Raw genomic sequence first — 10354 nt, forward strand, 5'->3', positions numbered from 1 at the left:
AGCCTATTGGTGAGTCTCTCGCATGGATGTTCCTCTCCCTCGCCCCCCACCCCCACCTTGAATGAGAAAAAAATAAACCTTTAAAAACAGAGAAGGGTGAGCCCCCGTGCCGTGAAGGCCCCGCCAGACTGGAGTGGCACTTCCCTTCACAGACGCGTGCTGGCTACTCGACCCTAATGCAGTGTCTGCTTGCACCAAGCACCCCCTTCCTGGCCGTTGTCCGGCCCCTCCCCCAAACTGGGCGGCAGGGATGTCACCGAGGACCTTGAAGGCCAAGAGAACCCAGTTTGATTTGGTAATATAAATATGTTATTTAGTTGCCTCAGCTCACTTCCAAGGCGTTTGCACAATTCGTAACCACCAGGACCGAGAGAGCTTCATGGGGACTCCGCACTGGGCGGCACGGCTGGCTTTCCATCCTGGTCGCTTTCTCCGCCAGACGGGACAGTCTGGAAAGGGCTGTCCCTGGTCACACATGATTGCTTCTGGAGCAGAAGGCGTGGTCCCCAAGACCCTGGGTTTGGCACGGAGTGCAGCCCCAAGCCTGGGTGGGCGGGGCCCCAGGTGTCCAGGCCCCAGAGCTGCAGGCCACTCGGCTCTCCCCAGCCCACCGATGCACTTCTGTGCAGGGCAGGACCTCTGCTGGGTGGCCCCCCAGCTTCCTTCAGGCTTCAGCTCTGTCCCCATGTAGCTCTCAGCCGAGGACCTGGGCTCAGGGCTCCCCCGCTTCTGGGAATGTCCAGCAGTCCCTTCAAACGCGGCCCAGACCCGCACCCAGTTATTTCGGCCAATGCGACCTGAGAACCTGGGTGGGGGCTGCCCAGGGAAGGGGTCAGTCCCCCTGACAGACGTGCAGCCTTTCCCCACCGGGGTGCCCGCAGCGGCCGGGCTCTGCCTGGCGCTCTCTGCACCGAGGGTCAAGTCTCCTTTCCAGCCTGCACCTCCTGGCCAGGCAGGACCGCAGGTTCCCTCTGAGGCCGCCACAGGTACTGGGGTCCACCGGCGGGCTGACGGAGGGCCCGGGCCCTGTCCCCTGCAGCCCGGGCGTGGTCACATGTCCTCTTCGGCCGGGCTGCTGTGCTCGCTGAGGAGGTACCACTTGAGCCTGTCAGGCAGCGGGAGGGCTCTGACCTTCGCGTCCACGGGCCACGGCTGGAGGTAGAGCCGGATGTACACGCGGCACAGGTGCTTGAGGGGCGGGGGGTAGCTGTCCAGCTGCCTCAGGGAGAAGTGAAGGGCCTGGATCTTCTCCGCCAGGCTGCCCACAGGATGGATGTCGAAGTTCTCGGGCAGCTGGAGCTTTTGGGAATTGGTCACCATGAGGTCCAGGACGGTCTCGGCCTTGCGCAGGAGGTCCGCGTGGCTCTCGTCCTCGGCGCAGCCGGGGTGGGAGCAGAGCCGGTCGAAGACGACGTGGAAGCCGGACCAGCAGGACGCGCCATGCAGGGAGCAGTTGTAGGCGGCCCCGGACTCCAGCAGGAAGCGCAGCAGCGGCAGGTGCGCCTTGAAGCTCTTGAGGCAGATGTGGGTGAGGGACTCGTGGGCCGGGCACTCGCTGGGGTCGGCCCCGTGGGCCAGCAGCAGCTGCGTGACTTGGAAGCAGAAGCGGTTGATCATCTGGGCCTCCTCTTTGTCCCCGCCCACCGTCTCACCGAGCAGGAAGATGATGCAGGTGAACACGGTGTCCCCGTCTTTGGTGGTCGCCTTGATGTCGGCCCCTGGAGGAGCGGACAGGAGAACAGAAGCTCGGAGAAGCCCACACGCCCTTAATGTACCGCTCGGTGTTTGGGTGCAGGGAGAGCCTGCAGGCCCTGGGGTGAGGGCCCGGTGACAGCACGGGGCTTGGGGACAGCCAGGGACAGCCGGAGACCGGCCTCACCTCCTTCCAGCAGCAGGCGGATGTTCTCGGTGTTGTGGATCTGCACCCCGTCGCTGCTGGCCAGTGCGTGGAGCAGAGCAGTCTTTCCTGGGGAGGGAGCAGCAGTGAGCGTGGGAGGCTGGGGAGGCTGGGGCGGGGCAAGCCCACGGGTGGAGGGAGATCGGCAAATGACCTTTGGAAAGGACTGCCCTCTCCGCTCGGGCTGAGGGCCACCGCTCTCTGGCCGTCCTCTTTCCACCCGCACACATCAGAGCGTGAGGGCCAGGAGAGGCAGAGATTTTCTGGACCCTGAGAAGCTGCCTGAGACATAGTTCCCTCAGAAGCCAAGCGCCCCACCCCCCACCCCGCTACAGAAGCCTTCCCGGGGCTGGCGTGGGGCCAACGGCTGCATTCTCTCCAGAGCCTCTGTGAGCCAGCAAGGTGCACCTGAGCGCACACCCCGGGCCGTGCTGTGCCTGCCCACCTGTCGTCCTGGGGTACCCCTGCTCCCCTCACAAGGTGCCCAGGCCCAGGGCTGTTCTGCCTTCCCACGGGAGGTGCCCACCATGCTTGTCGGCTGCGTTGACGTCTGCCCCAAGTTCCAGGAGGCGCTGCAGGCAGGGCAGGCGCTCCGGCTCCTCACTGGCCAGGTCCAGGGGGCTGCTCTCATGGATCTGGGCCAAGAAAGCACAGCCAGGTCGTCCTGCAGGCTGCTCGCAGCTCCCTCCCGCACCCCCCACTTCACAGCGGGCTGGGCCCGGCTCTCACCCGGTCCCTCCGGTTGATGTCGGCCCCGTGGCGCACCAGCAGCTCCACCATGTCGGGCTGGTTGCGCAGGACAGCGATGTGCAGCGCCGTGTAGTAGGTGACCGGGTCTAAGGCACAGACACAGCCCGGTCAGGCCTGCCTATCGGCGGCACGTTCCTGCGGGACCCCAGGCCCTGGCCCGGCAGCCTGGGCCCAGCACCGCCAGCACAGGAGGCCGGGCTCTGTCACAACACAGTTGTCCTCATCGGATACTACAGCTCAGGCTCTGGGGTCAGACCTAGTCTCTGGTCCTGGGGGCGTTCTAGGGGACACTGTCCTCGGTCTGTCTGGGCTCCAGTTCCCTCTGGGGCCACACAACCTGGCACCTCCTCCCGGCTCTCGGGAGGGTGCCCAGACTGGCAGCTTCTCGAAGCTGGCCCTCAGCCCCTTGACCCTCCCGCAGCCCGCAGCCTCTGAGCCTGTCCTCAAATGGGAGAGGAGGCGTGCCCGGCCACATCGCGGGCCAGCACACAGCCCCCCGTTTGGTTGTGAGCTGGCCTCGCAGCCTCCTCACTGACCCTGCCTTCCCTGGGGGAGCCAGAGAGGGAAGTGCCGCCCCGCCCCGCCCTGCCCCGCCGCCCGCACCTACAGCCAGATGCCAACACAGTCCCCCTGTGACGTATGCCAGGTGTGACCTCCTCCCCACCTCCTGCGGCAGGAACAAAAATGCAAGATGGCTCAGAATAAGAGGCAGGAAATTACCTTCCCTGAGCTCTGGGCACAGTGCCAGCAGCTGCATTTTCACACTAATGGAAGCAGGGAATTAGCTGGGAGCTGGGAAGATCTGCTAAGTCAATGCCATGGTAGAAGCAGCAACAAACTTGCTCTGGGACCAGAGGTGGAGAGGGCCATTTAAAGCCCGGCGGGTGGGGGGATGGGAGGTCGCCCAGTGTGGGTTTCCCTAGTCCACAGCTGTGAGACAAACGAGGGAAGTAGCTTCTAAGAGAACAGTCAGCAGAGCCCAAAGGGCTGGCTGCCCAGCGGGAGCAGGGCTCCACGGAAGCCGCCCACCCACTCCAGCCCCATGCGGTTCCCCCTGACCTTCAAAGTTGAGGTTGGCCCCGTGCCGCAGGAGGACATCGGCCGCCTGGGTCAGCCCCAGCTCGGCCATCTTCAGCAGGGCATTGCTCACGCCTTCCTGGTAGAAGGGAGAGTGGGCCTTTCTCTCCAGAAGCTCAGTGAGAACAAGCAGTCGGCCCTCCTCGCTGGCGACGTAACTGGGCCTGGCGCAGGAGAGAGGCGGACCAGCTGAGTGTGGGAACAGCTGCGGGCCCAGCTGGCCCGGGCACCCTGTGGGTGGGTGGCCTTTAGTCTCCTTTTGTCACCTCCCCAGCCCTGGCGAGTGCCCAGTGCCCCACGGGCGCAAAACAGACATTCTGGGACTATGGAAATATAAGCCCTGCAGCTCGCTGTGCTGCCCTACCCCCACCCACCCCAGACAGCCTCGCAGTTAAGGAAACACTTTGTACTGCACTTTCAGGACAAGCCTCAAAGTGAAGAGAACAGCGCTGACGGAAGCCTGCGTTTCCACCAAAGTCCCCGGACAGAACCATAACCGCCACTGTGTTTGAAATTCCGACGGGTCCCTGCAAACCCGCACCTGAGCCCCCTTTCCTCCGAAATCCTAGGTACTTTCCATGACCGTCGGCCTCTCCCCTCTGTCGCATGAGCATCAGGAAGGCGAGGGGTCTTGCTTAGCTCCCCGACATAACCCTGAATGACGCACTTTCTGACACCTTCTCCTCGCGTTCACCGAGAGGCCTATTACTGTCTATACAAAATGCTAACTCAGGTGCAGAAAGTTCATTTTGGCACTGCGGATACAAATTGAGGTCTTCATAAATGCCACCCTGCTCCTTTGCAACTCTGGGTGTAGTTGCAACAGGGTGGGCACTGAGGCAGAGGCCCCGCCCGCTCTCCAGCCCTCGGTGCACTGGGGCCCTGCACCGCCTGCCCGGGGCGCGGCTAGCACTCGAAGTCGCGTGACTCGGGCCCCGCCCTATCTCGTATCTGTACGGTGGGGACTCAGATACCCCGCTCCCCACCCGGCTTGTAGTGAGAATTAAAAGGAAGCAGAGCCAGGTCGGAGCGGCCCCGACCGGCAGGAAGAGAGCGAGTTACCCGTCCAGGGGCTCCTGCCGCTCCGGGTCCTGGATCCCCAGGGAGCTCAGAATCGCATCCACCAGCGGCTGGTACTCGAAGATGATCCTCCGGAAGCCGTGCAGGAACGGCATCGCGGCGGCCCCGGGCGCGGCAGGGCGGCCACACCTTCTGCCGAGGCTGGGACACCGACTGGGCGGGACGAACGGCCGCGGGACTGGCGGGGCCTGTTCTGGTTAAGCTCCTCTCCTGCCGGGTCCGCCGCCGCACCCGCAGCTCCTTGCCGGAAGTAACTTTCGCGGTGACTTCCGGCTCGCTTCGACCCCGGAAATGAGCGTGGGCAACAGCGGCCCCTGCTGGCTCGGAGGACCGCGGCGCGTCCCGGCGCGCGAGCCGGAGGTGTCTGGCGGACCGACCCGGGAGTGAAGCGCGCGAACTCCCTGCCAAGCCGGATCCCAGCCCGAGGCGCTCTCGCCTCTTCCTGGCCCGGCCCTGCTCCGCCCTGCGATCCCGTCCGCGGCCGCTGGGCGACGTCCGAGCTCCGCCCATTGCACGGCCCGGCCAGTGCCCTGACTGCAGCCCTGGCCTAGGACCAGGCATCTTCCTTTTCGGCATCTTCCTTTGGGCCACGTGTTTGAACCTCCCCAACCTCAAGCTCCGTTATGGAACCATGACCTCTTCATGATTTTGGGAAGTCCGTTATGAAGAGGTGTGTGATCCCGGCCTTGGCCTCCCACCGCCCTCGCCATGCGGGCTTGGGAGTCTCTCCCACCCGGCACGTGCCAGAGGCGAGAGTTGTTGAGGGGAGGAAATCAGGTTACAGTCACATTTAAAGACATTAGACATTAAAATGGGCACCATAAGCCTCCTCCAACAAGAGCAAAACCATTGACAAGAACACCCCATCGAAAGCTTGCCCAGGTCCTGCTCTGGGGTCCGAGTGGGGTCAAGTATACAGCAGGGGATGGATAATTACACACCGTTGGTATTGTTAGGTTTACAAGGTTGTTTTGCAGATCAGATGACAAGCTAATTAAAACCCCCATCGGCCACTCAACACGCCTCATTTTGCCTCCCCTTCCACTGCCTAGAAGAGCAAGAAGGAGGCGTGGGGTGGGCAGCCGGTATAGGCCTCGTTAGGGCCGGCCAGCGTGAGACCTCAGGTTCCCAGCACACTTCTGCCTTGGTTCCTGCTCCAGAAAAGAAGGCTCTTCCCTGTGGCTGAAATTGGGAAATTTTGCCAACACAGAAATGGAGATTTCCAGCTTGTGTTGTAAAGTCAGAGGACCCGCCACCTGGGCCCAAACTCCTACCTGGCAACGGTGAGCATCCGGATGCAGCACTCGCTCCGACGTGCCTCAGCCTCGTGGGTGTTGCCCTGGGCGGTTGGGAGTGTCCGTCTCTGTTTTCAGGGTCCGCACCCTGCCGTCTGTCCCCCTCCCCATTGGTCCCGAGGTTCTGAACAGCACAGCAGCCCACAGGTGACCCCGGGGCTGCACGGACCTTCTCTCACCTGATCCAGGGTCAGTGCCCCACAGCACAGGTGAGGACACGGAAGGGTCCGGGGGAGGTCCCCTGAGACCAGGTCCAGGGCAGAGCTGGGGGGACGGTCTGGTCCGACTGCCCCCCACTTCTTCCCTGGCTCTGTTAGTTTCCTAAGGTCATCGGAACAAGTGCCACAAACTAGGTGGCTCAAAACACCAGGAACCTGTCCTCTCTCAGTTCTGGGGACCGGGAGTCTGAAACCAAGGTCCCAACAGGGCCACGCTGCCCCTGGAGAGTCTGGGGAAGGTTCCTTCCTGAACTGTCCCCACCCTGGGCAGCCCCCAGCACCCCCGAGACCCGGCAGCGTCCTCTCCATCTCCGCCTCCCTCTCTGCGCACACATGGCCTTCTTCCCCGTGTCTGCGTCTCTGCCCAAACCTCACGCTCCTTCCAAATGACACCAGTCATGGGACATAGGGCCCACCTGAATCCAGCGTGACCTCTTCCTAAATTGCTTACGCTTGCAAAGCCCCTTCACATCTCTTTGGAGGACAGGACTGACCAGAGCCGTCAGGAGCAGCGCCTGGCACGCCCCCTGTGGTCCCTGGGCCTCGGTTTCCTCACCTCGAAGCCGGAGGCCTCCCACACTGACCGTCTTGGAGCCAGCAAAGAGCTGGACACAGAGCTCCACCAGGAGGAAAACTAGAGTGGTCTCGCGACCAGCGTGGTGACCAAAGGAGTTCGCTTTCACTCACCGAGCCCTCTCAAGGTGCCAGGCGCCGCGCCGATGCCCGACGTGCTCATCTCAAGAGACCCTGTGAAGTAGGTGATGGTTTCAGGCCGTTTTACAGACAAGGAAACTGAGGCTCGGCGAGGTTTGGATGCTTGTCCAACCTCTAGGGGCAGAGCGTCCTGTGGTGCCTCTGGCTCTGGGCCCAAGAGGGTGCAGACTTGCAGCAGGGAGGAGCTGACCCCTGCTCTGCTGCAGCCCTTGGGCACCACGCTTTGGAGACAGGCCCTGCCGCCGGCCAGTCGCCCAGGCTCCTATCTCGAGCAAGCGCCGTGCCCCCTGACCTCCCTCCTGTCAGCAAGGGTAACCCGGTTTCCTCCATCTGCCTCCCATTAACCCTCTGCCACTCAGAGCCTCTGATTTCAGCTCTGAGCCTCCTCTGCTTCTTCCTCTGCTACTGGCCCTCGCTGCCCTGCCAGCCCAGCCACTTCCCGTCAGCCGACTCCAGGGTTCCTGGGCAGGCTGGGGTCCTGGGGCTGACCGCCCCGCGCTCGGATCCTGGCAGGGCCTCTCCCCCTTTCCTGCACCCCAGGCAGCTTGGGAGTCACTCTGACTCTCCAATGTACAGAGCGGGGTAACCTTAATATGTAAAGAACTGTTAAAAACCAACAAGGAGAAGGCAAAAACACCAGGAGAAAAATAGGCAAAGGACACGCATAGGCGAGCCACAAAGGATGAACAACTGTCAACGAACACCAGGTGAGAAGTTTAGCCTTTCTAGCTGTCCTACCCCGGCTGTGACAACAGCTGACACAGAGGACGCGTCACCTGCTAGGCTCGGCCCTAGAGCAGCTCAGCCAAGCAAGTCACAGGACAGCAGGCACCACACAATCCCGTTTAGGAAAAGGTGCGGGGCGACGGTGCGTGTGTGCACAGGTGTGTGTGTGGCTGGGCTTCGTCCGTGTCAGCCCCCTGCTGAGCCGGCACCAGGGCTGTTTCTGGGGGCTGGGGCCCGGGGAACTTTGATCTTCCCTGCCCTTCTATGTATTTTCCACCTTTTCACCAATGACTATCTTTTTCCATGAGACTCAAAATGCTAAATCAGCCAGAAGCAGGGAATGAGGCCCTGCACACTCCTCACGGGCACACTCTCTCGCACACAGACACACACACGCTCACACCTACACACTGTCACACATGCGGCCAGGGTGGTGGCCCCGGGAGGGTGGTCCCAGGGGAATGGGGGCTCAGGGGCGCAGGACTGGGCGTGGCTCTGAGCTGTGGCCACAAACCCTGAGCCCTGCGGCCTCCTCCAGACTGCCTCTCCTCGGACCCAGCTCCCTCTCCTTCCCTCTCCCCTCCCCCCACCCTGACCCCACCCTGACCTACCCTTGTGACCCCAGTGCGTCACTGACCAGGCGACCCAGCCCGCCTGGACCTGTTTGGCCTCGGTTCCCACACTGAAGGGCAGGACCCTGATCCCTCGCTGCCGGGGGCTCCCCGGGGACCCCAGGGGCCAGCAGGCTGGGGGCAGGAGCGGCAGGTGGTAGGACATCGGCTGGGCCAGGGACAGACTTTCTTGTCTCCTCCCTCATCCCGTTCGCGCTCCTGTGAAGCTCTCAGCACCATCTGGGGGGGCCCCACGCTTGGGGAACAAGTCCTGGGCCCTCTGTGCCTCCACAGCCTGCCCTGCTCCTCCCTCGAGTGCTCCCTCCAGAGAAACTGCCCCGGCTGGCCAGGGCCCCTTGCCCCAAGGGCCGCCTCCCCCCAACACCGCCCCCTACTCCACGCCCAGGCCCTGCCAGCTGGTCCCCGTGCTTGACCATGGCCTGGGGCCTTAAGAGCCAGCTACGAGCTGGGCTGGACCCTGGCAAAAGCCCCAGGTGGGCCGCCTGGATGGCTCACTGAGGGACCTCTCTTTCTCCACCATCCCTTTGTGCCCACATCAGGGGGCCTGCCTGACCCCCAGCCTCTCCCGGGGAGGAGGGGACAGGTCCTCAGGGACCCCAGGAGAACAGGGTGAGAAGGTGCTCAGGCCACCACCACACACTGTCGTGGGCCGGGCGGTCTATACAGCAGGCATTTGTTCCCCACAGTTGTAGTGTCTGGGAAGGTCAAGGTCATGGTGCTGTAAGGCAGGTTTCCTTCTGAGGTCCCTTTTCTGGGTCTATAGGCAGCCGCCCACTGTCTGTGTGCTCCCATGACCGGCTCCTCACGCTCATGCGCAGAGAGGGCCAGCTCTGGAGACGTCTCCTCTTCTCATGAGGACACAGACCCCATCCTGGGGGCCCCACCCTCATGACCCCGGCTAACATAATCCTCACACAGGCCCCACCCCCTAATACCATCACGTCGGGGGTTAGGGCTTCCACACGTGAACTTGGGGCGGGGGACACACACACATTCAGTCCATACAGGGACCCTCTGACCCCGCACCCCATGATGGGAGGGAGGTGGGGTGGCTCAGCCTCCCTGCACTGTCTACGGGAGAAGATGGCGGTTTCAAGGCCCGCCCCCCGCCCCCCCAGATTCCTTCCTACTCTAGAAGCCAGAGGTCTGCTGAGAGGGATCCTTGGCTTCACGTGGGAGAACCACACCCGGAAACAGCACCCAGCCCCTCCCTTACAGACCCTCGCCCCCTCAGTGCCGGTCGCCGCCTCGGCCCGCGCACTCACACGGCCCTCTCCTGGCTAGCCGCCCTGTGTGATCTTGGCCCGTGCCTTGCCCTCTCTGAGCCTTGATCTATCCAGGCTGCCAAATGGGTGGGGGAGGGTGCCGGGGAGGTCTGAGTGTGCCTCGTCTTTGGCTGGTCCGTGAGCCCAGCGTTCTTCCCCCTGAAGCCCCTGCTGGCCCCTGCTGGCGTGGGTCCCTGGCAGGCCAGCCCCGAGGCAGAGCTCGGGGTTGGGGGGGTCCACTGGGCCGCCTCCAGCCGCTGCAGCCTGCCGCCCGCCTGGGCGGGCGAGGGAGGGCTCCAGAGAACGTACATCCCCTGGGGAGGGAGGGAGGGAGGGAGGGCAGGGTCCTTTGTGCTCCCCGGGAAGCCCCCCTGCCCCACCCCCACTGGCCCTGCTTGGCAAAGCTGACAAAGCTGACGGCAGGAAGAACCCCGCCGGCCATCCGTCAGGGAGACAGAGTGAGCCGTTCGAGGAGGGGAGCCGGGAAATTTGATCATTAAGAAACCCTCCTGGCTGTCTGGGGGAATTTAATTAAATTGCTGGAGAGGGCTGCGAGAGAGGACCACATCTGGAACCAATATGTGGGCTTTGATTTTTTTTTTTCCCTCCGCCCTCCCTCCTCGCCTCCCGCCCTCCCTCTTCCCATCTCACTGCTGTGCAAGGGGGCGCAGGAGACCCTGGGGAGTCGGCTCCTCCGGGA

At 63.2% G+C, this 10354-nt stretch overlaps 1 protein-coding gene across 2 annotated transcripts; it reads right to left on the bottom strand.

Moving 5' to 3' along the window:
• Window positions 1–286: 286 nt before the first annotated feature.
• ASB6 (ankyrin repeat and SOCS box containing 6) lies at window positions 287–5053 on the bottom strand. 2 transcript variants are annotated; one of them, XM_045846268.1, is made up of 6 exons: window positions 4787–5048; window positions 3707–3888; window positions 2627–2733; window positions 2424–2532; window positions 1880–1966; window positions 287–1718 (listed from the first exon to the last, which is right to left on the bottom strand). In XM_045846268.1, exons 1-6 carry the CDS (start codon window positions 4897–4899, stop codon window positions 1051–1053), a joined length of 1266 nt encoding a protein of 421 aa, XP_045702224.1. In that variant the 5' UTR covers window positions 4900–5048; the 3' UTR covers window positions 287–1050. The 2 variants fall into 2 exon arrangements, with proteins under 2 accessions (XP_045702224.1, XP_045702225.1); XM_045846269.1 differs by lacking the exon at window positions 2424–2532 and having other exon boundaries at window positions 1614–1718; window positions 4787–5053.
• Window positions 5054–10354: the final 5301 nt, after the last annotated feature.

This window comes from Phyllostomus hastatus, unplaced genomic scaffold (genome assembly GCF_019186645.2).
Source record: "Phyllostomus hastatus isolate PE091 unplaced genomic scaffold, TTU_PhHast_1.1 phas_contig_495, whole genome shotgun sequence".
Classification (NCBI taxonomy): Eukaryota; Metazoa; Chordata; class Mammalia; order Chiroptera; family Phyllostomidae; genus Phyllostomus; species Phyllostomus hastatus.

What these genes read in the sequence shown, in the direction of transcription:
- ASB6 (XM_045846268.1), bottom strand. Translation starts at nt 4,899, where the DNA reads ATGCCGTTCCTGCACGGCTTCCGGAGGATCATCTTCGAGTACCAGCCG. An exon ending in CGGCAGGAGCCCCTGGACGG is followed by an intron (nt 3,889 to 4,786) that starts GTAACTCGCTCT and finishes CTCCTGCGCCAG; the next exon opens with GCCCAGTTACGTCGCCAGCG. An exon ending in CAACGCAGCCGACAAGCATG is followed by an intron (nt 1,967 to 2,423) that starts GTGGGCACCTCC and finishes CTCCCTCCCCAG; the next exon opens with GAAAGACTGCTCTGCTCCAC.